Source organism: Protopterus annectens, chromosome 4.part0 (genome assembly GCF_019279795.1).
Source record: "Protopterus annectens isolate FY-2018-M chromosome 4.part0, PAN1.0, whole genome shotgun sequence".
Lineage (NCBI taxonomy): Eukaryota > Metazoa > Chordata > Ceratodontiformes > Protopteridae > Protopterus > Protopterus annectens.
In genome coordinates, this window is record NC_056733.1 from 302206937 (window position 1) to 302234077 (window position 27141).

General features: G+C 36.9%; 1 protein-coding gene across 2 annotated transcripts in view; it reads right to left on the reverse strand.

Moving 5' to 3' along the window:
• Nucleotides 1-370: 370 nt before the first annotated feature.
• Nucleotides 371-27141, reverse strand: part of KSR2 (kinase suppressor of ras 2) — a 2556886-nt gene continuing 2530115 nt past the window's right edge. For both annotated transcript variants that reach the window (XM_044068294.1, XM_044068293.1), the window contains one exon: nucleotides 371-5219. In XM_044068294.1, the coding sequence (XP_043924229.1) occupies nucleotides 5213-5219 (7 nt within the window). In that variant the 3' untranslated portion in view covers nucleotides 371-5212. The remainder of the gene's footprint in view (nucleotides 5220-27141) is intronic.

Sequence of the window (27141 nt, forward strand, 5' to 3'; positions counted from 1 at the left end):
GCAAGTGCCCCTTTCACAATTCTATAGCTAATTATTACCTGTAGACACTTAGTAAAGAGAGAGAGAGAGGACAGAAAAATACCATCCTGCTATTGTGCTAATAATGTTATCCAGTGACACAACTTGATGGAACTTTATCTATATAGTACCTGCCCTGTTTGCACAACTCAGTAATACCTGTGAACATTTTAAATTAAAATTAGTTGAGGTACCAGGTTTACATCTGTCAGATCCACACTTCCAATATCATAAGAACGGATATTTCCTGTTCTCTTAGCTGTCTAGACAGGAGTGTAAACTTTAATATTGCACCTTGCAATGTTACAGAGTTCCTTCCCAATCTATATAAAAGCAATTTGTAGAGGTGCCATATGAAAGCATTATGTTGGGCACAGCAGATGATCTCTGACATAGTTCAGCACTGTAACGAGTAACCTCAGTACCACAAACTGTCACAGGTGTAGTATAGTAAATAAACACTTGTTTATAATTAAACAAATATGCATGTGTGTTTCTCTTATACCATTTTCATTTATGGAGTAGGGTACTTGTGCCTTCCCATAGGACATGTTTTCTATTTTTTTTAAGAAGTAAAATAACTGATACTGAATATTTTGGCAAGTCATTTTTAATTTGTTTTGCTTAATTGCTTTTGACATGGTGCACTAATACATACTTGCATTGGTACAATAATGAAAAGTCTCAATATATCATTTAGGATTTTCAAAACATAAGTAAGTATCAGCCAGCTTAGGAATGGATTGGCACTTAACTCATTTAAATACTTGTAAACTGCATTTAACCATCTAGTTGTACATTTAATGGGTAGCGAGTATTTAGTTGTGCAACATACATGATTATGGGCAGGTCGCCATCATAACCTGCATATTATGTGTTCGAGACAAAGATGCTAAGAAATTCACCTCAAGAGTGAAGCTCAGGAGGTGAATCTTGGCATCCATGGTGAGAACAAATTATTAAAGGGTTATAATCAAAGCCCAGTGTTAATTCATTGTAGTGCATGGAGTGTTATATGCTCCAAGTGTTTTGCCAGCTTTCAAAGCCATAAAGCAGTTAGTGAGCACTGTCTGAAAGACCAACAAAAAAGTAAATGTAGCTGAGCCACTCCAACAAAAATAAACGTAGCTGAGCTGAAAGACAGTATAACATATTCTGCTATGTTAGAAAAAGTCAGGGGCACACTACTGGCACAGATAACAGGCAGAAACAAATCTGTCTATTATGCTGCTGTTGTTTGCTAGTCAGTACTGGAAGGTTTAACTGCCTAGCATGATACCAGAGCTGAACAAGTGAAGCAGAGGGTGCTTAACAATTAATAAGATTGTGTCTCGCACTATAGAAACACTTAATTAATTTGTCTTTTTCCATATATCGGAATGTAATCAATGTGCTCCACCCCCAATGCCTGGTAACCAATCACATAAGAACTAATGAAGGAAGCTTTGGAACTATTGACTTTAGCCCTTTAAGTCTAGAACTGGAAGGAATTTAAAGCTTCAGATCAGCATATGTTTAAATGACATATTCATTCTTACTTTATAAATGAAGAAGAACATTAGAAGGAGAAGATGGGCACAATTAAAGTACGATAATGCCTTAATTTTATTAAGCGGGATCAGCATTTTGATAACTTAGGCTGGCAGGCAATATGATACTTGGGTATACAGACATCTGGTTTTACTCATTTAAGCATTTAAAACATTGAACAAGACTTGGCATCTAAAGCATTTGTTTATTTTCAATAAGCATTTTTGGTGCATGAGGTATACCTGGTTTAATTCTGTATACCATTTAAAATGGTTCTTTACAAACTGTCCTTCAAGGTTTCCTGATACCATCTTCTTGTTAAGAAGACAGCATAAGAAATGTGTACAACCTTGTGTGTGTTGTGTTTAGACAATGTTAATGCTTTACTTTATGCATAAGATGTGTGATTAAAACCCTTTGTGAACGTGTGCTATATCAATGCAAAACATGCCATGGTTTGCATTACTGCGTTTTTAATGTGATTGCTAAAGTAGACACGTTAATGTGAACTGCAATCATTTAAATTTATGGTTGTTCTACAATTAAACTGAAAATGGCAATTTATGTTTGAAGCAGCATACCAGATTGTGTCATTCTTAAATATCATGTTATAATTAAAGAATGAGGCATAATAGGGTTTAACTCATATTCCGAGGTTCATTGAGGCATGGAATGAAACCAAGGATATTAAGCACCTATAGCATGACAATATACCACTGCAAAAACACATCTTGGGTAATGCAATTCCTCTTAAAAAAAAGGTGGCCACAACTTAAAGAGAAAATACTACAAATATTTTATGTTTGAAGTGGTCTATATAAAAAGGAACCACAACACTTAGGGCCTGATGAACGCGTGATAATCATGCTTTCCTGTTTATTATTACATAGTGACTATTGCATTAGATTATGCTGTAAATGAGTTTCATTTAATAAACATAAAATAAACATAAATTCATCTCTCTGTCAAAGAGAAAATAATCAAACGTGTGCCTTAATAATTAAACACCACTAATTTCAATTTTTTTCTTATTGGCAAAATTGTCTGTGTTCATCAAACAGAGCAAGGAAATGTGGCTGGATTCTGTGCATTATCTTCTTTTTATATTTAAATTAACTTTTATATGTATATATATATATATATAATATATACATAGGACCTCCAAACAAATATATTTAAGAAACTCAAACAACCCCCAGCAGACTTCTGATGAACAGCACTGGTCTGAGCTTAACTGTCTTGCAGAATATCAACTACAAATGAAAAGCACTGTTCAGAGCAAGTTACCTGTCTTGCAGAACATCAACAAGAAATACAACCCCTTGACTGCTCATTGCATGCATCTGAGTCAAGTCTCACTCTAAAGTCATCAGTTTCTCCCATACATGTCACACAAGGAACAAACTAAAGGTGATTTACGAACCATGGCCTTTTACATCATTTCTGTTACTGTCCACTACTTCCTTATGTTACCTGCCACTGAAGAAATTATTGTAGCATTACATTTGTATTACTGTTGCCTTAATAAACAGAAAAGACACATTTTTGTTCCAAAAGAAAGACTTTAGGATGTCAAGCATGAATAGAAATTTGTTTTGGATAAAACAGGTCAATGTTTTTTTTGACAAGAACCAATGTTTCATTCCCTGTTGGTAACAGTAAAAACTCTTTTATAAAATGTATTAGTCACAATAGGAAAAGTAAAAAAAAATAATCAAAATCACTTTAATGTTCTGTTAAATGTATCACTTTCATTACGTTGATGTTTGCAAGTAGATTAATTTGCACTAAAATGTAATGCAAGATGTTTACAAATTTTGGTGACAGCTGCTGACATATAGCCCGTGACAGCTGCTGACATATAGCCCTCACCTCATGACATCATAAGTCTTTTCAAAGCAATGGTTGTAATGCCTTAAAAGTGCTTAACTGATAAAATAGAATGAAGAGAATACATTTGTCTGTAGAAGGATCCTGTATCCATTCAACTTAAATTACAAACAATGCCTAAAGGAGGAACTACTAACATTATTTGCCTCTTTAATGTGGCATGGTATGTATTCCAGATTTTTGTTTTTAGAATGAAATCTTCCCTTAATGTTCAGACTCAAACTTTTGGAAGAACTGTTAACAATACATAAGGCATAACACATTTATCTAGTAAGGTTTTCTAAATTCTGTTTCCTTTTAGTCTTCCTTGCTAAGCCACTAATTGCAACCATTTATTTCACAAAACAGGCAGTCCTACTTTTTACCTTTGCTTTTCTAATATAATCTTTGTTTTTCTTTTCCTGATTTAATATTTGCTTTGCAATAGCCTATTATGCAGTGGATTATAGTTTGATTTTCACTTTGGCAATGGACTTGACACAAAAGTGTTCTATTTAGATTGTTCAAAGTCTATATCAGTGCAATCCTTGTAGCCTGAAATTAAACACTGAAAAAAAAGAAAGTTGTCATGTTTGGGAACTTTCTCACAACTCCATTTTTATATAACAACCCCCAGTGTTTTTGCACCTCTGGAACAATTGCAAAATTCTATATGAATTTTGAGTAAACTCTTGAGTTAAAAAGATTGCTGTGTTTTGGACAATGGCATTTCCAACAGTTTCCATATAGGGCTAGATTACAAAGATTATTCCTTTTTTAAATGTGAATAATCCTAGTAGTAAACAGAAAAAAGGGGAAGAAAATTTAGGCAGCAAAATATTAGCTAAATTTAAGTGAAAAGTAACAGTTTTTGCAATTTTGTTCAAAGGAGCAGTATCTTTGCAAATATAACAAGTCAATGTACCCTTCAAAGCCTCGTCTGATGCAGTGGCCTGCTAAGCCACATACTAGCCGGTGATCACCTAAACACACTTAAGCTCATCTAGGTTGTCAAACACACACTACACCCCATTTTCCTAAGCTTGCCCAGTTCTATACAGGAGATGGAAAACAAAACATTCAGAATGAGAGAGACAGAGAAGGAAGAAACTGGTTTGAATAAAACAAATAAACTGCTTCATAGAGAAATTTGATAAGGTTCCTAAAATTTGCATTCAAAGCTAGCAGAAAGTCATGTGCACAAATGAATAGAGCTGTTAGAAGATATTAAAATAAAAAAAATGCACAACAAAGTCTTCCAGCTCCTGCCATTAACCTTTGAAAAGGTCATATCATACCACTGTGAACAGTGGAAAATGTGAGCTTCTGAAGTACATCACAAGTAGCAATAGAAATGTAAAATCTGATTGGTCAGGCTAAATGTCTACTTGGAATTTTTTTTATAGTGCAGGTTCCAATGTTTGCTGAGGTTCTCCCCTACCTACATCCAAGACATTAGGGATGGAGAGGGGTTAAAGTGTAAAGCAACTGGTGACAGGATCTCCTTCCTCTGTGTTCACTGATGGTCAGCATTTTTCAGATTATTAGTTTCAGAAAGATATTCATAGACAGAAAATAAAACAGACTTCAAAAATTGTCAGTAGGAGACAGCTTCTGCCCTTTAAAAATTCCAGACCACAGAACCCTTTCTTAGGTTAGGTTAGGGTAACTTTATATTTTCCTTTATAGTTATGTTTTCTTCCAGCCTCGGATCTTCCTCATCACTTGGAGAAAGATGAAAAACAGCTTGAAAGGGGTACGAAATAAGAAAGGCACAGACCCGTTATTCCATCTGTTACAGCCTACAGAACAGAAGAAAAGTAATAAAGATAAGATGTCAATAAATTAATGTCTTAAAATGTGAGTGCACAGCTGCATGTACAGAATAAATGAAATGATCTGCCGTCATTTAATTTCCATTAAACATCTTTATCATAAAATACAAAATGAGCAATACATTTTAGTTTCCAGTGTGTGTCTTACAAATCAGAAATGAGTTTGCAAAATTATGCAGTTATAAGTATTAATGTATTTACACCAAGATTTATTATTAATGGGCATTATAGAGGAGGTGGTAAATGGCCTAAAATCTGAATAGCTGAGATTAAATGAAGCTTGAAAAATTCTTCTTTATAAAAAATATATTAAAACAATAATTTTAAATCAAAGGAATGAAAATAACATTAACACGGCTATAATAATATAGTCTACGATAGTAACAGCCTGTCTTTCAAAATATTTCACATGGCTTACAAAAGTATGATATGGCAGAAGTAGAAAATGCCCTTAAAAATGCACAACTGGTATGGAATACTGTTTCCTTTTTATAAGACAAATAAAGGCATAAACAATATATCTTGAAAGTACTCAAAATAACTGAAGATTATAATTAATAACTTCTAGAGTGGGTGAAGAAAGGAAATCATATCCTGAAATTTATTACGTAGGTTGAAAAAAATGTAAGCTTTGGCACATGCAGAATTAAACTTCCCAAACACTGATGCCGGTGTTCCTGTGCCATTATCTAGGACAACATATATTGAGGCCCATGCCATCCTTCAGATGGCAGTGCAATGAGGTATCATCCATGGAGGATCACTTGGGCCATCCTGTTCTTGAGAACAATAGGTAATATCCTTAGAGATTCATATTGGAATCTCTACCCACTTGTATAGGGTTAATGCCCTTCAAAACCCATTTTTGCCTTCCAATATGTCAGTGCATGTTGGTAACATCATTGCAGGCCTACTCTGGCTTTCCACGCCAGGGTGAAAGGTTATAAACAGTGCAGACTCATGCTGGCATCCCCATGACAAGGTATAGGGGTAACAGTTTTCCCATGCAAAAGTAAAGGTGTAGATCAAACTTAAAGAAAGCAACCAGCTCTTGATAACTTCTTCACAATAAGTGCCTTTACTTAATTCTCATACTGCTGGAAACAGTTTCCCATACTACCACTCTCTGGATTCCTTTAGGCAGGAATATTTTCCTTCTTCTCCAAGGATGTTCTTCACATCAATTGTCTCTCTCCTAGAAACACTACTCTTGACAATAAGTTCCTTTACCAAAGGCAAGTATTCTCTGCCTGGGCTTGTCCCAGGCCCCTTTTTATATTACTTTCAAATGCTCATTCAACAAATGTGCAAGTACTAATACAGGCAGGATCGTCTCTCGTCTTGATGTAACAGCTACACCTGAATAAAAGAGTGAGTACAGTTAAAGAAAACTCTGTTGTACTTGTGCATTTTTGGGTAACAAATATTTACAGTATTACAAAGACATTTTTGGTCAGACACACACATGCATGCATGCACGCGTATACATACACACATAGACAAACACACATTATGTGTAGTTCACATGTTCACATGCTGTATTTATCTACTCCATGTACTTTTCAAGCCCATCATACAGACTACACATGCATTTTCCAATAGCTGCTAAAAATGCTTTTAAAAGCAGAGTACTTTAATGCTTATAACTTAACAGTCTGCATGCAAGATCCTTTCTGCAAAAAATTAAGTGCAAATATACTTATAAAGGTGGTATACCCCCCCACACACACACAGACACACACACACACACACACACACACACACACACACACACACACACACACACACACTTTGTCGACATGCTGTCTTCACTCCCACTGTTCTGCAATTATATACACTCTTTTCTCTGTCACACAGCCAGGGGATAAATCACCATATAAGTGCAATAGTCAACTCAATGCGAGTCCACTACAGCACAAAGGAATGAGGGGTGACTCTGACAGGTAGCGACACCTTACTTATACACAAACACACAAATATGACTTGATCACCATTTGACTCCACACTACTGTGAATCAGACCTCAATTTATTTGATATTTGTTTACCAGGAAAGTCTAACTAGGTACTGATACCCATCTTCAGTGGGGCCTGGGGAGGAAAGCTCCTGAGACATACACTAGTACAAAATTCATTAATACCCCTGAATGAATACATTAATACAAGTAAAAAAAAAAAGGAATAAATACTAAACTAAGATATAAAAAAAACAAAATACTGAGCAAAGACCACTTTATTTGAGACTTCCTTTAACATCCAGTAAGCACTTTTGTCTATCACAAGACTTCTTCAGACTGAATCTTAGCTGCCAGCAATACTCCCTCCACTCTAATTCATTCATCTTCCACATCCAATCCATTAGCAGCTTTAGAAACATGATCTAAAACTAAAAACTCAGGGGAGCCTTTACATTTTGTTTCATAATACTTCTTTCCCAAGCATTGCTGGTATCTACTTTATCAGCAGTATATACATGCTCATATATCCTACGATTCAATTGTCTTGTGGTTCTCCCTATGTAATAAGCTGGATAAGCAGAACACACAGATAAATAAACTATATACTTGGATTTGCTTGTGTAAAAACCATTGATAAAAACCTTTTTATTTTTAATTATAAGACTATCTGTATCAATTTTTAAACAACAACAATACTTGCAACTAAAGCATTTAAACATCCCTTTTTTGATTTCCTTACCATCACTTTTACTAAAATTAGATTGAAAAATACTTTTAAGATTTTTTTTCCTCTCTTATTTATAAAAAATGGGGAATCATCTACATCTTCCTGGGTCTATATTATATCAATGAAATTTCAAAAACATGAATGCTATAAACAGCGAAAATGCATAACATTGAAACCTTTATTGTGGGGGGCTGTGCCCCCCTCACCTCCCGCAAATTATGTATACCAACTCCGAGATCACACTACAGTGAGGAAAGGGCAAATTTCCCAATATTCACTGTTTTGAGATCTCACAAAACATACATCGATGTCCGGCATTTTACAGCGCTCAACATTTTAATCTTTCATTCTTTTACTACAGACTCCAACTTTCTTACTTCAGGAAAACTACTTAAAATCTCTCAATTCATCCCTATCTGTTAGGCAACTGAGCTTTTTCAACTGCCCTTAAGACATATTATGTTTAATAGTTATTGGATGTATACTATCAAAATTTAAATAAGAATTATTTTGTACTTTTTTCTTATAAATCTTAGTTTATAAACTATTTGCTTCTTTAAAAACGTATGCATTTAAATAATACACATCTTTTTAAACTATAACTAAAAAGTTTTCAAATAATCACAGGCAGAATTTAAACATTGTATAAACAATAATAACTTATTTAAACTACCTCTCCATATTATAAAAAGATCATCAATAAAACAACTGTAATATAAAATATAATCTTAAAACCTACTACTTCTAATAAACTCCTTCTCCCAACCAATATAAAGACTTATCATAACTGGGGGCCATAGCTGCCCCCATAACCACCCCATTTGTCTGTTGGAAGAAGGTTAGAAGGTTCCATTAAACTCAAAAAAATTATAAGACAAAATAATGTCTAACATTTCCATAATAAGTGAATTCATGTTTTTGCTAAAAAGGCCAGAGCATTAAAGTTCAATCCTTACATATTTAGTCCCAATATCATTGGGAATCATAGTATATAGTGGCTAAATGTCCATAGTCACTAAATAATCTTCATCACAAATACTAACTTTCTTAACTGCATCTCTAAAAGCAAATGTATCTCTTACAAATGATTCTCTTCTCACTACTAGTTTCTGCAATTGCTTGTCTACAAAATTGGCCATGGCTTCAATATTACCCCCTCTACTGTCCACCATGGGCCAAAAAGGGGATCATCTAAAGACTTATGTATTTTGGGCAAACAAAAATTCTACAAATCTTGGGACTCTCTATAGAAAGATAAATAGCTAACTTATTGTTAGTTCTTCCTTCACAAATTCATTCATTAATAACAGAATCAATAAACTTATAAGATCTCTTAATATCCATAAAACTACCCTTTATAAAGTATTTAACATCTTACAGCATACATTCCATTTTACTCACATAAAAATCTTTATCTAAGATCACAATAGCATTCCCTTTGTCCACTTTGACAATAACTATATTAGCATCACATTTCAAACAATTCAAAGCTGAATACTCTTCTTTAGTCAAATGAAAAAACTTGGCTTTAAACTTATTGCTTAACAATTCTCTAAGCTATCTTTCAGTAACAGTTAACAAAGCATCAAATTTGTATGTTAGTGGTGGATAATATACACTCGGTTTGCAAAAAAGTCATTATTTAAATCATTGTCTTTAAAAAAAAATTTCAAATTTAACTTTCTAATATAGTCCCTTAAATCATTAATAACTTCACACAGCTCAGCTTGTGCTGCAGGTACAAAAATCAAACCCTTATTTAAAACCAAAACTTCATAATTAGATAGCATCTTCAAGAGAGGTTGACTATCTTAAAATTATAGTCATTACAAGTACCTTCTATTTTCATATACTCTTCTTCCTCCCTCTCCATTTCTGGTTGCCGTTTCTGTATGGCTTGTTCAATCCTTGCTTTCCAACATTCAGAGCAGCTGTCACTTGTGCCCATATTCTCGCTTCTATTCTCAAGTCCTGGTAAATCTTCTCTGCTTGAAAAAATGGGAACCACTGCCATTATCATACCTTCTTTGGATGCCATTGCCAGTAGAATTAACTAAATCTCCAGATGCTTACTGAGCTAAATACTACGACCTTCTCAATTCCACATTCACCTTGGATGAATCAGGAAGCTCCTGACTGTCATTGAAATGGCTCATTTTTACTAACTGCTGCCAAATCAAGCAGCTCACCTCTATGATATGCCACAACCTCTTCATGATCTCCTTCGAATTTTTACAGCTTTCTTTTTCCAGAAGTTATTTAAGAGTTTGCTTTTTAGGATATGATTGTTTCTGATGATGTTCAATGTGGCTATGAACGAAAGTGCTAAAACCTTATCCTGTTATTTGGCTTTGGAATTAAAGAAGGGTTGTTTCACCTGAATGGCATTTTTTATTTTTATTAGTGCTTCAGTATGCTGTTTCTTTGTTGCTTTTATGTTTATTTAGCTTTCTTTTTTTTCAAAACTCATTCTCCTTAATAAGTTTGTCTTGAATGAGGCAACATTTAGTGTCAAAGTTTTCAGCAGTAGTATCCTCCTTGAGATTGAAATAACTAATTTTAATAGAGTCATTCAGCTCATGAACTTTTTGCTTATAGTAATCAACCACAGTTGACATATACTCCATCACAGTCTTCTGACTGAGCTCAATCCACTTATCAATGACTCTTATTAAGCTTAAACCCTTCAGTACTCTCCCAGCTGCAAAGCTGCTTTCAAAAAACAAAATATCCCATTGAAGGTCCTTTAACTTAAGATGATCTTTGTCTAACAAAACAAAGCACTCAGAAATACTTTTGTCAGTCCTTTGAATATTAATTCCATAAGTAAATCCCGATGGTAAAACCATAAAACTGGCTTCCAGTTGACTGCTGATAGTAGATTTCAATCCAACAAATCAAATAAAAAAAAAGGAAAATACTAAACTGAATAGATAGAAAAAACAACAAAGTAATGAGCAAAGACCACTTTATTCAAGATTCTTATTTAAAGTTTGATAGTATGTATCCTTTGACTATTAAAAATAACATAGTTAAAGGACAGTTGAATTTATTGAATGTATCTGTTGCCGGGAAAAGAATAATAGCATTATTGGTAATATTGAAAAGAAAAGAAATTATGATAGTTATAAAATGGACATTACTGCAATATTCTTTAGATGGTAAGCAAATTAAAGTAGTTATGAAGGAAAATTGGAAGATTTTAAGTAGTTTTCCTGAAGTGAAGAAAGTTGTATGTGACGCCCCGTATTTTATAAATAAGAGAGGCAAAAATCTTCAAAGTACTTTTCAATCTAATTTTAGTAAAAGGGTTGGTAAGGAAGTCAAAAAGGAGATGTTTAAATGCTTTAGTTGCAAGTACTGTTGTTATTTAAAAATTGATTCAGATAGTCTTATAATTAAAATTAAAAAGGTTTTTATTAAGGGGTTTTACTCATGCAAATCCAAGTTTATTTATCCATGAGTCCTGCTTGTCTGGCCTATTATGTCGAGAGAACCACAAGAGAATTGAACCATAGGCTATATGAGCATGTGTATGCTATTGATAAAGTAGATGCCAACAATGCTTGGGAAAACATTATTATGAAATAAAATGTAGAGGTTCCCCTGCATTTTAGTTTTAGATCATGTTTCTAAAGCTGCTTATAGAGTAGATGTGGAAGATGAATTAGAACGGAGGGAGTACTGCTCACAGCTAAGATTAGATGCCAGCAACCTTCTAGGATTAAATTATAGGGAGAATTTTAAGATTTATTTAAAGAGGAGCAGTCTTAGGCACTAAACAGGCAGTAATTGTTTAATTGTTGAGTTATTCTGATTGTTTTTTGAGTCAGCTTGTTGATGTATTATATGTATTAAATGTGGTGATTTTATTTCCTTCATTCAGTCTGAAGAAGCCTTGTGATAGATGAAAGCGCTTACTGAATGTTAAAGGAAGTCTCGAATAAAGTTGTGTTTGCTCATTACTTTTTTTTTGTTAACAATGAATATATTAATACAATTAACACACTGATACAAATAAAACAACACAGTAAAACAGTGTAATGTAATATCTGGATGATAAAAAAGGAAAAATACAAAAAAAATATGACAAGAATTCTTATACTATTACATGTAATTCTGTGTAAGTTTGATAGGATTATTCAGAGATCTACTACACTTTGTGATAGAGACATGTACAATTACACATATAGATAGATAGATATATGGATAGATATAGATGTGGGTTTTATGAGATTGGTTGATCATGGCTAAGACTGACCTCTTCATTGTTGCCTCACTTTGGTTGATAATGCACATGGTTGACAGATGAGTGATAAAGAATAATCCTCTGATAAGGGGAATATGTATTTCCACAGGGACTGTACAATCTCGGAGTTAGTATATGTATAATTAGCAGGTGGTGTGGGGGCATGCAGGGGGGCTTCCCTCTGCAAAAACATTTATCTGTTTTACTGCATGTTCTGAGAAGTACCTTTGGAGCACTAAGAGAAATGTGTCAACTCTGTGTGATTTAATGTTACTGTAGAATGTTAACTACATCAATGTGGTCTCAGCTGTGTATCTGCAATATGTATGTGTGTGTGTGTATACATACATATATATTTTTTTTCAGATTGCAGAGAAGTGTGGTGGTTTTTACCAGAATGGCATCTCAAAATGATAGAACAATTTATATTTTACAATGAACTGTTTCTTACAAGATGATGTATGTATGTAAGGCAGACAGAAGGTCTGCATGGTTCAGTTAAAAGAAACCAATTATGAAATTCAGGGATGTGTAAGAAGTGGGCTATGACTTCATAGTGAAATCAACATCTCGGGAAGAATGCTGCAGTAAGAAGAATCACTGTGGAATTAAACCTGTAGAAATCTTGGCATCTTCCTGCAAAAGAATCTAGAGAAAACACATCTACCTGGAAGTTTATATGGGCTGCAGACATTGATTCCTGCTCTAGAAAGGAGTTACTAGACTTTGTAAGATTGTGTCCCCTTTTTTTGTGACTCTGACACTGAAATAAAGTAGGTATTTTGTATGCTTTCCTACTGCTGCCATTATAGAAACCTATTTAATTTGGTGTACTTGTTCAAATGTAAAGAATCTCTATGAATGACTTTACTGTAAAACTATGTTTATTTTTATGAAATGGTGCTTTAATATACCTTTCACTGCTTTCACTAAACTATACCATTTGAGACAGTTTTTACAATATGAAGAGAAAGCATCCCTAAGCTGTTGTTAAATCACCAGTCCTGTGGTATGTGAAATGTTGCTGTTGAATCATGTGCACATGTGTTGCATCTCTCTAAATGTCAAGATGGCTACAGCTCAGCAACTCTTTGTACTGATAATGGCAACATGGTTATGACTGTGAAAACTACAACTAGTAAAGATCACTGAACTATTTATTTTATGCCTGTGGCATGACATTAGCTGTCTACAAGAATAACTGAGTCAGCTTTAGCTACTGTGCTACAGCAAAGGTAACTAAACCCCAAGTGATGGCCTGCAGGTACTACTAAATTTTAGCAGTATGATAACAGTTACAAAGTCAGAATATGTGTGTAAAAAGCAGGCCATTGCTAACAAAAAAATAAAAAATAAATAAAAATAAACGTGAAGTAGTCTGCATTCACAGAGAAAGAAAGCAATCTGAAATTACTCAATCAGAAACACAAACTGTCTTTGAAAATATTCTTATCCCTGTTTCTGTAGTTTAAGACATGATATTATAAGAGGGAAAGATGTTTCCTATGTTAAAGACTTTCGAAGTCAAGCAAGGGGAAAGAGATTTTCCTACTGAAAGAGTATGTTATCACAGTGGGAACGGGAGCCAGTGAATGAACAAGTTTGCAAATACGTTTCTACCTAACCAAGAAAAGGAAGGGAACCACCACTAAACACACTCATAAGAGTATATGAGTCTGACAATCATGAACAAATAGTGTTTCAAGGCTCCAAAGATACTAATGATTGGATAGGGGTACAGAGGGATGAAGAACCTTCACCATTTCACTCATTCAATCTTGAACAGCAGATAGCTAATTAATCCCTTTGCTTCTTCAAGAATTTGAAGCCAGGAACCACTTGCTTCCTGAGAGCTTTTCTCAAAATCCCCAAATGAAAATGCTCTTCATACAATTTACAATATCTGATAAATTATGTGATTTACAAAACATGTAAATATGAAACGTCTGTAGTAGACAATGGGGTACATAAACTCGTTTTAGCATCAAAGGTCTGTCTGTAAAGACTGATTTAAAAATTACAAGTGTTATAATCACAAAAAGGGTGATATCTATGTAATTATCCAAATATAGAGCTAATATTTACCAGTGTTTAGTGATGATGTATAATAACAGGGAAAGCATAATTATTTTGTGACACTGCAGAATCTATGCAAACAATGTATATAATATTTCAACAATATTTCAACTGAATGATAGATTATAAGTGGCCAAATATTGTGCCATAATGCTTTGCATAAGATGGGGCCATTTATTTATCTGCAGGCCACACTACTTTTATGAAATTAATGCAGTTATGAAAATATTGCTAGTGGTCATAATTGCTTTTCCAAACATTTATATCTCAGAATGTGCTCACATTATCCGTGTTTAATGTAATTCTTTTACCAACATTCAGTGCTTGCATCGTCACTCCAACACAGTATCACACTTCATTTTTGTATTATTAAGGTAAACAAGGAAATATGCCATATTCTTTATAACTTCCCCAGGGATGCTGAAAGGGCTTATCGGAAGGCTTCTCGATTGCCCTGGTTCTGGCGGACCCCTGCCTCTAGGGCGGCGTCTACCATTGTTGTTCCCCCTCTGCCTCTGGCGGGAACCGATTCTGTCGTCAGGCTTAAGTCCCTTCGCGATTGTTTACGGAACCACATCTTTCCCCCTTCTGGCCTTTGGGGTAAGGCCTAGAAGGAGTGGAAAACGGACTCGACGGCAGAAAGGGTCTTGCCATCTGTCTCGCACCTAGTCAGGGTTTCTTTCACTTGTGGACCAAAAAGGGATGATCCATCAAAAGGGAGTTTGTGAAAGACGCCTTGAAAGGTTCCAAATTGCATAGCCGCATCCAGGCGTGCCTACGTAAGGCTACCCCTGTTCCTGGCTCTGCTCGCTCCATCGGCCGCATAAGAGAGGAGGCGCATGGAGGAGTTGGAAATAGAATTAAGGATAGCCAGCTGCGTGTTCATTTTTCTTGGAACCCGCAGCTGTAGGGTTCTTAAGCATTTCACTCGCTTCTTTGATCAAGTCCCTTTGAAGACGAGTGAAATGGCACAGGTAATTCAGCTAACGCATAGTAAATGTCGCTGAGGAGAACATCCGCTTCCGTACCTATCCATGGACCTAGATTCCTTGTTAGGTGGATGGACAGGCACTGAAGGATCAGCCAGTTCCTTCTTTGTGGCGGCAGCTACCACCATAGCATCCACAGAGACTCCTTTTGATAAAAATTCCTTGTCTGCTGGAGCTGTGATGAATTTGGAGGGTCTCCTGGGAGTGGGGTCCACTGAATCAGGAGCCGTCCATGCCTTTTTAGCAACCACCTGCATGAGGGGTCAAGGGGGACACCCGGGAGGTGGAAGGACGAGAGCCAAACGCCTCAAGATACACAGATTCATCCTCCGAAGGGTTGAGGGCTGGCCAATTTCCCCTCTGTTTAAGGATCTCCAGAATGTCTGCAAAAGAGACATCTTCAGAAGGGGAACGGGGGGAACCCTCAGAATCATCCAGATCTGTTTCGGACGTGATAGACTCAGGTGAGTCAATGTGCTTCCTCTTGCACTTCCTCTTCCGAGGGGGCTCTTCTGCCAAATCAGGAGAGGCCTCGAAGAGGATGAAATCCCCACACGGGGCTCCTGAGGAGTTGGCTCTCTGCGGTCCGGGATGAGGGAGTGAGTCGACTTACCCTGAGGCAGCATAGAGGGAGGGGCTGACGGAGCCGACTGTGGAGTAGAGCCAGGCTCTAACACACTCCGCATGACCTCGAAAGCACCCCTGTCAGGCAGAGCCAGAGGTCCCCGCTCCGAGGAGCTAAAGACCCCTCGGCACCGACAGTGATGGCTCCGAGGCCGATGTCGGAGCCGAACTCACCAGCGCGGGCACCGAGAGGGAGAGGGGGTCGGACAAGGGTCCGATGCCACTCACCCCTCGGAGCCGACGAGGGAAGTCCGCCGAGATTCCTCCATGGAAGAAAACGGAGCCGACGACGGAGCCGAAGACAATTGTCTCGGCTCGAGGTGACCACAGTCTCGGTTCCGACGACCCGCCCGAGCTCAAAAAGAGTCGAAGGAGGAAGGAGTTGATGGACCGGGACAGGCACCGACTGATGAGTCGGGCTCTGAAGCATCTGGGCCAGTGCCTCAGACTTGAGTAGTCGACTCACTACCCTCTGAAGGTCATGATCGGACAACCTCGATGACCTAGAGGAATGAGACCTTTGGCTCCGTTCAGACAGCAGGGGAGAACCTGGAGCCGAATGAACGGAGCCAAGAGAAGGTGACCTAGACCTCTTTCTGGTTGTCGGCTGCGAAGATCTTGTCGGAGCCGACCCGGGTACCTCGATAACCTCGGCTCCGCCGGAGCCGAGGGAGCCACAGAAACTGTGGACTGAGTCTTATCGGCTCCAGCCGGAGCCGATAAAGGCAAAGGTTGAACAACCTGAGGTCTCGGCTCAGAAGCCGGAGCCGAAGACCTCGATGCCTTGGAGGGCTTCCCTGTTGAGACAGACAGGGAATCCTCAGGCTTCAACAAGCCTCTCAAAATAAGCTTGTTTTTTCTTTCCTGCAGGACCCTGGGGCTGAATCCATGGCAGACAGCACAGGAGTCCTGCAGGTGCAAAGGCCCCAGACAATAGACACAAGAAGTGTGAGCGTCTGTCAGAGACATTTTCTGACAGCACGCATCACACTTCTTGAATCCGGAGACCTTTGCTTCTTTAGACATAGCCTAACTGGTGAACACAAACACACACTCAAACACACCAGTTATACCCTGTCAAAAAACACAATTATAGTAAAAAAATATACTAAAAATAAGTACAATAAGCAGTAGTACACTACACAAACACTCCCTAGGGAAGGGAAGGCCTAAGGCCCAAGGGAAGAGCTAAAAGTTCTTTTGACAAGAAACGGGAAGAAAATAGGTTCGGGGATAGAGTTTAATGAACTACACTAATTTAGGAATAATTAAACTAAAAAAAGGGGAAACAAGAGTAACTTTTTATAGAAAAAGCTAAAACTTACCAGGAACCGGTAGAAAACCAACCTCGAAGCTGTAGCGGCAAACGAGATCTGAGGTAACTCTCGCCTAGCATTGTGGGATATAAGGGGAGCCTCGAGCCGGTGGAACCAAATCTCGAGCTTTAGAGTGGCCGAGTCGGAGCCGAGGTCAGCTCCGAACCCATCCAGCAAGAATGAAGGCGAGATAGACAACTTAACATCTAATTTTAATAGAGTCATTCAGCTCATGAACTTTTTGCTTATAGTAATCAACCACAGTTGACATATACTCCATCACAGTCTTCTGACTGAGCTCAATCCACTTATCAATGACCTCCTTGGGCAAATCATTACCAATCAGCATCTTATTAATCTTAAACCCTTCAGTACTCTCCCAGCTGCAAAGCTGCTTTCAAAAAACAAAATATCCCATTGAAGGTCCTTTAACTTAAGATGATCTTTGTCTAACAAAACAAAGCACTCAGAAATACTTTTGTCAGTCCTTTGAATATTAATTCCATAAGTAAATCCCGATGGTAAAACCATAAAACTGGCTTCCAGTTGACTGCTGATAGTAGATTTCAATCCAACAAATCAAATAAAAAAAAAAGGAAAATACTAAACTGAATAGATAGAAAAAACAACAAAGTAATGAGCAAAGACCACTTTATTCAAGATTCTTATTTAAAGTTTGATAGTATGTATCCTTTGACTATTAAAAATAACATAGTTAAAGGGCAGTTGAATTTATTGAATGTATCTGTTGCCGGGAAAAGAATAACAGCATTATTGGTAATATTGAAAAGAAAAGAAATTATGATAGTTATAAAATGGACATTACTGCAATATTCTTTAGATGGTAAGCAAATTAAAGTAGTTATGAAGGAAAATTGGAAGATTTTAAGTAGTTTTCCTGAAGTGAAGAAAGTTGTATGTGACGCCCCGTATTTTATAAATAAGAGAGGCAAAAATCTTCAAAGTACTTTTCAATCTAATTTTAGTAAAAGGGTTGGTAAGGAAGTCAAAAAAGAGATGTTTAAATGCTTTAGTTGCAAGTACTGTTGTTATTTAAAAATTGATTCAGATAGTCTTATAATTAAAATTAAAAAGGTTTTTATTAAGGGGTTTTACTCATGCAAATCCAAGTTTATTTATCCATGAGTCCTGCTTGTCTGGCCTATTATGTCGAGAGAACCACAAGAGAATTGAACCATAGGCTATATGAGCATGTGTATGCTATTGATAAAGTAGATGCCAACAATGCTTGGGGAAAACATTATTATGAAATAAAATGTAGAGGTTCCCCTGCATTTTTAGTTTTAGATCATGTTTCTAAAGCTGCTTATAGAGTAGATGTGGAAGATGAATTAGAACGGAGGGAGTACTGCTCACAGCTAAGATTAGATGCCAGCAACCTTCTAGGATTAAATTATAGGGAGAATTTTAAGATTTATTTAAAGAGGAGCAGTCTTAGGCACTAAACAGGCAGTAATTGTTTAATTGTTGAGTTATTCTGATTGTTTTTTGAGTCAGCTTGTTGATGTATTATATGTATTAAATGTGGTGATTTTATTTCCTTCATTCAATCTGAAGAAGCCTTGTGATAGATGAAAGCGCTTACTGAATGTTAAAGGAAGTCTCGAATAAAGTTGTGTTTGCTCATTACTTTTTTTTTGTTAACAATGAATATATTAATACAATTAACACACTGATACAAATAAAACAACACAGTAAAACAGTGTAATGTAATATCTGGATGATAAAAAAGGAAAAATACAAAAAAAAATATGACAAGAATTCTTATACTATTACATGTAATTCTGTGTAAGTTTGATAGGATTATTCAGAGATCTACTACACTTTGTGATAGAGACATGTACAATTACACATATAGATAGATAGATAGATAGATATATGGATAGATATAGATGTGGGTTTTATGAGATTGGTTGATCATGGCTAAGACTGACCTCTTCATTGTTGCCTCACTTTGGTTGATAATGCACATGGTTGACAGATGAGTGATAAAGAATAATCCTCTGATAAGGGGAATATGTATTTCCACAGGGACTGTACAATCTCGGAGTTAGTATATGTATAATTAGCAGGTGGTGTGGGGGCATGCAGGGGGGCTTCCCTCTGCAAAACATTTATCTGTTTTACTGCATGTTCTGAGAAGTACCTTTGGAGCACTAAGAGAAATGTGTCAACTCTGTGTGATTTAATGTTACTGTAGAATGTTAACTACATCAATGTGGTCTCAGCTGTGTATCTGCAATATGTATGTGTGTGTGTGTATACATACATATATATTTTTTCAGATTGCAGAGAAGTGTGGTGGTTTTTACCAGAATGGCATCTCAAAATGATAGAACAATTTATATTTTACAATGAACTGTTTCTTACAAGATGATGTATGTATGTAAGGCAGACAGAAGGTCTGCATGGTTCAGTTAAAAGAAACCAATTATGAAATTCAGGGATGTGTAAGAAGTGGGCTATGACTTCATAGTGAAATCAACATCTCGGGAAGAATGCTGCAGTAAGAAGAATCACTGTGGAATTAAACCTGTAGAAATCTTGGCATCTTCCTGCAAAAGAATCTAGAGAAAACACATCTACCTGGAAGTTTATATGGGCTGCAGACATTGATTCCTGCTCTAGAAAGGAGTTACTAGACTTTGTAAGATTGTGTCCCCTTTTTTTGTGACTCTGACACTGAAATAAAGTAGGTATTTTGTATGCTTTCCTACTGCTGCCATTATAGAAACCTATTTAATTTGGTGTACTTGTTCAAATGTAAAGAATCTCTATGAATGACTTTACTGTAAAACTATGTTTATTTTTATGAAATGGTGCTTTAATATACCTTTCACTGCTTTCACTAAACTATACCATTTGAGACAGTTTTTACAATATGAAGAGAAAGCATCCCTAAGCTGTTGTTAAATCACCAGTCCTGTGGTATGTGAAATGTTGCTGTTGAATCATGTGCACATGTGTTGCATCTCTCTAAATGTCAAGATGGCTACAGCTCAGCAACTCTTTGTACTGATAATGGCAACATGGTTATAACTGTGAAAACTACAACTAGTAAAGATCACTGAACTATTTATTTTATGCCTGTGGCATGACATTAGCTGTCTACAAGAATAACTGAGTCAGCTTTAGCTACTGTGCTACAGCAAAGGTAACTAAACCCCAAGTGATGGCCTGCAGGTACTACTAAATTTTAGCAGTATGATAACAGTTACAAAGTCAGAATATGTGTGTAAAAAGCAGGCCATTGCTAACAAAAAAATAAAAAAAATAAATAAAAAATAAACGTGAAGTAGTCTGCATTCACAGAGAAAGAAAGCAATACGAAATTACTCAATCAGAAACACAAACTGCCTTTGAAAATATTCTTATCCCTGTTTCTGTAGTTTAAGACATGATATTATAAGAGGGAAAGATGTTTCCTATGTTAAAGACTTTCGAAGTCAAGCAAGGGGAAAGAGATTTTCCTACTGAAAGAGTATGTTATCACAGTGGGAAGGGGAGCCAGTGAATGAACAAGTTTGCAAATACGTTTCTACCTAACCAAGAAAAGGAAGGGAACCACCACTAAACACACTCATAAGAGTATATGAGTCTGACAATCATGAACAAATGGTGTTTCAAGGCTCCAAAGATACTAATGATTGGATAGGGGTACAGAGGGATGAAGAACCTTCACCATTTCACTCATTCAATCTTGAACAGCAGATAGCTAATTAATCCCTTTGCTTCTTCAAGAATTTGAAGCCAGGAACCACTTGCTTCCTGAGAGCTTTTCTCAAAAATCCCCAAATGAAAATGCTCTTCATACAATTTACAATATCTGATAAATTATGTGATTTACAAAACATGTAAATATGAAACGTCTGTAGTAGACAATGGGGTACATAAACTCGTTTTAGCATCAAAGGTCTGTCTGTAAAGACTGCTTTAAAAATTACAAGTGTTATAATCACAAAAAGGGTGATATCTATGTAATTATCCAAATATAGAGCTAATATTTACCAGTGTTTAGTGATGATGTATAATAATAGGGAAAGCATAATTATTTTGTGACACTGCAGAATCTATGCAAACAATGTATATAATATTTCAACAATATTTCAACTGAATGATAGATTATAAGTGGCCAAATATTGTGCCATAATGCTTTGCATAAGATGGGGCCATTTATTTATCTGCAGGCCACACTACTTTTATGAAATTAATGCAGTTATGAAAATATTGCTAGTGGTCATAATTGCTTTTCCAAACATTTATATCTCAGAATGTGCTCACATTATCCGTGTTTAATGTAATTCTTTTACCAACATTCAGTGCTTGCATACGTCACTCCAACACAGTATCACACTTCATTTTTGTATTATTAAGGTAAACAAGGAAATATGCCATATTCTTTATAACTTTATGGCAGTGCTCCTTAATTCCAGCTCTGTACACCCTGTATTGACCATTTTACTATGCATGCTTAGGAAATCATGTCAACTTCTACATGCCATCCTGCACTCGAGTAACCTGCACTTGTGACCTCAACCTGGTCTGTGACATCAATAGGATTTGTTGGCAGAACAGATTTGTGTCCCAAAGACTCCCCTTCTGTGGAATAGACTCCCACTCCACTTCAAGCACAGTAACTCATTAACCCTTTTTAAGCGCAACTTGGATAACCGGATGGGGAACAGAAAATACACCCCTGGGATTCCACCTGTGTCCCTGCTGGACAGGGGCATCGGGTGCTGACTTGTAAGGGCCTCAGGGCCATTAGCCTAGTAACTTTCTATGATCCTATGATCCTATGCTGCATTACTTATAGGTATTTATCGGGTCTATATCATATATTCAAAATTCCAAAATGTCGAACACCATATGTTCGAACTTGGAATTTCGAATATTGAAAACATTGAATGCTCAGAATAGTGAATTTTTTCCCAGGGAAAATATTTGCTGTTCCGAGAAACATACACCCAACACAAGCACACCAAAATAAATAAACCAACACATACATTTAACAAAACCCAACCCCACACTAAACCACACATACATTACTAACTATCCACTTACCTTAACCCGCACCCTAACCCTAAGTTCCGTAACTATCGCACACATACCCTACAAATCTATACACAAACAAACTAATTGATACTCACACATACAGTTAACAAAACACAACCCTGCACTACACCATACATACATTACTAACCATCCACTTACCTTAACCTGCACCCTAACCCTAAGGTCCATAACTCTCGCACCACAGTGGAGGAAATAGCGAAGCCACAGAACGGCCCACTGAAATCTTGCCCTAGGTAAGATTTCGATGTTCTGGGGCTTCGCTATTTTCACCATTCGATATTTTGGGTTCGATGTTTTCACATTTGGGATTGTACCTCTTCGGAATTTTGATATAGACCCGTATTTATCTGAAACAAAAATGCAGAAATTAGACTTTGAAAACATTGAAAGGAATAACTGTCTCAGGAGTACAGGGAAGTAACATGTGATGATGAGTCAGCCCTTAGAGAATACACAGTAACTCTGCTTTCCTGATGACTATACTTGTTTAGGAAACAATATGTTAAAGAGATAAGACAACACATGCCTATAGAAGAGGAGCCCACAAGAACACATCACATAAAAGGGAAATGAATGACATCACAAAACTTTGCAGCCTGAAAGTGTTGTAAAGCAGGAAGAAGGAAGTAGAAGTGACTAATAGCACAGACGGGAAGCAAATGTTCACTGTGACGATCTAAACAGAATTTAAACCATTCTCTTAAACTAAAACTGAGAGACTCAAAAATGAAGAATACTAAGCATCAGAAAAGTAATGAGAAGAGGGGAGGAGCCTATTAATAAGAACAAGTTCACTACTGCAATAAAGGAGGAAAAACAGTAGGTGGTCAGAGTTCTTACCCCACTTCTGTCACTATAAAGTAGAAAAACTCATGTAAGGAAAGTCTTTAGGTAACAGTAAGAAAGAAAAAAATAAAATTGTGGGTAAGTTTTGTTCTAAGATATCATTTGCAAAGGGACTGCAACCCAGACAAGAAACAAAAAGTGAGAAGGTGGTGGTTACTCACACTGTCACATGAGGGACAGCAACCTACACAATAAAGGAAGCAGTAAGTGTCTCTTAAGGGTATTGGTATAAGCTGAATTCCTTAGGACAACAGTTACACACTAACACCACAGTATATGAATTAGTAGGAGAGAAGATGGTGCTTCTTATTTCATAACAGACTGATCCTGGGGGAACTCTAGAGCTGGCTGGCTTCTAGATAAGTCAGATAAACATTAGAAAGACATGCTGGGAAGATAAAACTTTAGGCAGCCTTCAAGAAATAAAGATAATACTTTAGGCAGTCTTCAGGAAATACAAAAAGAGTTGAAGAGGAAGAAGCTGAACAAAGTGATCCCACTTCCTATCCATACCTTATATTACGAAATGACTTAATTTTCAAAATAATCAAGGACAGAGAGGAAGTACTGCATCAAATGTTAGTACTCAACATTTCAGAAATCTAGTGGTGAGGTTTGCACACAGTCATTCCTTTGCACAAAGGGGGTGCATCCATAGACCTCAGGAATTATAGACCCATTAGCCTGACCAGCCTTACCTGCAAGGTCATGGAATGAATCATCATGGACCTTATTAGCAAAGATATAGGAAAACTCAAACACTCAAACCCACCCAGTTTGGTTTTGTCAAGGAGAGATCATGCCTGTTAAAATTGGTGGACTTCTTCAAGACAGTCATCAAAGCCCTACACAAGGGCAAATCTGTGCATACGGCTTACCTAGACTTAGCCAAAGCATTTAAACAATCCCCCACTCAGGCATCAATGATAAACTCACCCAGCTGGGTATCAACCCATATATTGTCAGGTGGGTTGCAAACTGGCTCACTAATACAACTCATACAGTCAAAATAGGGGACTCCACCCCCTCCATCGATTTTGGACTAACACCAGCTTGTGGATCTTATTGAATTCAAAGAAGCCGATTTTGGTGAACTTACTGTCTTTGTTTTCTGTTTCCCTTTTTGAGACAGTTCACCATAGTGTTGGGGGAGTTTTTCTTTTTACTGCATTTTTATTTGGGTCTCATTACTTTGCTTGAAACTTTATTTGTTCAAAAGTGAAAAAAAGCTAGTATGTGTGAACAAAACTCAGCTGACGAGAGACACACAGTTTTTTTTTCTTTTGTGCAAAATTATGGTATAGCATGGATTGGGGAATTTTCTCTTTTCCCAAAGATCTGCAATCTTGGAGATGGTATATATAATTAGCAGGAGATGTGGAGGTACAGTGGGGCTTGTCCTTCTGCAAAAAGTTAGAGATTTTTTTTTCTTTTCGATAGTTCTGCTTTCAAGCATTTGTGTTTGATCAATTGAGGTTCAATTTTTTGCTTGGTCAGCTGAGCAACATATGACAAGGGTACATTACTGACACATTTCCAAGTTCGTCACCCACAAAAAATCCTAATATTATGCTTGCTGAAGAATTCAAATCATATATCTGCTCCTCCATCAAATATATAGCAGACAAATTCCACAATCCTAGCAAAAATAGATAGAATTTACACAACAAACCTCAGTGCTATCCACTAGCAGAATATGCAGCTACATTCTACTTCAGTAAAATCTCTACAAATGAAACCAAAAAAACTATTAAGAAACTTAAATTCCACCTCTGCAAAATTCAGTACACTTCACCCTACCTTCCTTAGGAAATCACCAGATTACATACCCAAACCACACACTCATATTAGAATTGTTTGTGGAATCACAAGTAGACTGTGACCTTAGCTTTGACCACCATGTGTCTACTGTAGTAAGCTTTCTATGTAGCACACTGGATTAGCAAATACATCGCCTGTAGAGCAAAGGAGGTTATAACCCCTCTATACTCATCAATAATCAGGCCGATAATTGAGTATAACACCCATATCCAGTGTGTATTGTACAAGGCACCTGCAGCAATTGGGGAGACCTCAGATCTTCCTAACTAAGAAGATCAAGGGACTCCATCATGTGTGTTACACAGACTGACTAAAGTCCCTGTCACTATACTCACTATCGTATAGACTTCTTAGGGCAGACTTATGCCTGTCTTACAGAACAATCTCTGACCCAAACCTAATGAATTTGCTGCACATCCATAAATCAAACAGGACTACAGCTACCCATTCCAGTGACCTAAATATGGCATGCGACTTAACTAGGACATGATGGAGGGAAAGTTTTGTCTCCCAGCAACTGCCTCGCCTTTGGAACAGGCTGCCAATTCATATGAAGCAGAGCAACTCTGTGACGCTGTTTAAAAGCAACCTGGACAAGTGGATGGGGCACTATGAATTCTTATGGGTGATAGTGCCCACAATCCTCCTGGACATGGGTAATCATTACTAAATACAATCCTGGGTACTGACTAGAGTATCAATGGTATTACACTGGCATGAAACAGCTAGGCTTGAAATAGCTTAGTAACCTCCCATGATCACTAAATATACAGAACAGGAACACAAGGAAAGCATTACTACAGGTAGGTGACATAGAACAGTGGAGTAGAGAAGTGTAGAGAGAAGAGCAAGAAGGGGAATGAGGTATCAGTCAGGGTTAGAGCAGGGACAAAGCCAGTGAGTTTTAAGAAATTCTTTAAGATGCTTTTTAAAAAGATGAGTGGAGGCAAAGGTGGAAAGTTCACTAGGAAGCTGGTTCCAGCTTTTTCCTACTGTGTTGGGGAAAAGTGAGTCCTCAGCTTTGTTGTTGGATTTAATAGTGGAAACTAGAAGCTAATTAGCTGAGCGTAGTGTTGCAAGATTTTTGTAGGGGGTAATCAGATTAGTGAAGATTGGGGTGGTAAAGGATCTTTTGGGTGATAACAAGTTGTTGACAAAGTAGTTGGTTCTGCAGTTCTAACCATCCCAGTTATTGGAGTTTGTGACAGTGGTGAGTTCTAAAGGGGGTGCCAGTGGCAAATCTGGCTATGTTATTGTAACTAGTGGAACGTTTGGTGAGGTTGTTTTTAGATAGATTGGTATATACTGCAGAAGCATAGAACAGGGTAGAGATCAGGTGGGTCTGGGCAATAGTGATTCTGGCTGAAGGGGTAAGGAAGGGTTTGATTCTGTAAAGGGAGCCTAGTTTTTATGTTGACAGACTTTATTGTAGAATTAATATGGTCATCATAGCTCAGGTTGTTATCAATTGTTATTCCCAGCAGATGGGTTGTAGTGTCAGGGGATATGTTAGTTCCATTGTTAGAGGTTATTGTGAAGTGCAGTTGAGGTGACTTATGAGTAGGAGCAAAGAGCAGTAATTTTGTTTTTTGGGGGTTCAGAAGGAGGCAGTGTTGCATGAAACAATTTTCAACACTGTTAAATACTGTTTGGGTGAGGGTCTGAAGAGAGGTTATGGACTTGGCTGAACAAATTAAAGTAGAGTCATCTGCATATTGTATGCAGGTGGCTTGAGGAATTTTGGTATGCAGATCATTAATAAACAATGAAAAGAGAAGACGTCCTAAAATAGAGCCTTGTGGTACTCCAATGTTCACAAGGAGAGATGTAGAAAGATTATTATCCCAAAGTACTGCTTGCTGTCTGTTTTCCAGATAGGATTTAAACCATTGTAATGCTTGTGGATCTAGTGATTGGGCTTTTAGTATATCAATAAGCATGTTATGGTTCACCATATCAAAGGCTTTTGCAAGGTCAATAAATAGTGCAGAGGAAAGAGTGTTATTGTTACAATTTTTGTTTATGGAGTCAGAAAAGGATAGCAGGGCAGTTGTGTTATGGAATGGCCTAAAACCATGCTGGCAGTTGGCAAGTAAATTATTTTGGAGAAGGTGGTCAAGTAGTTTTCTGTGTATGCATTTCTCCATTATTTTAGCTATTGGAGAGAGTAAGGCGATAGGCCAAAAGT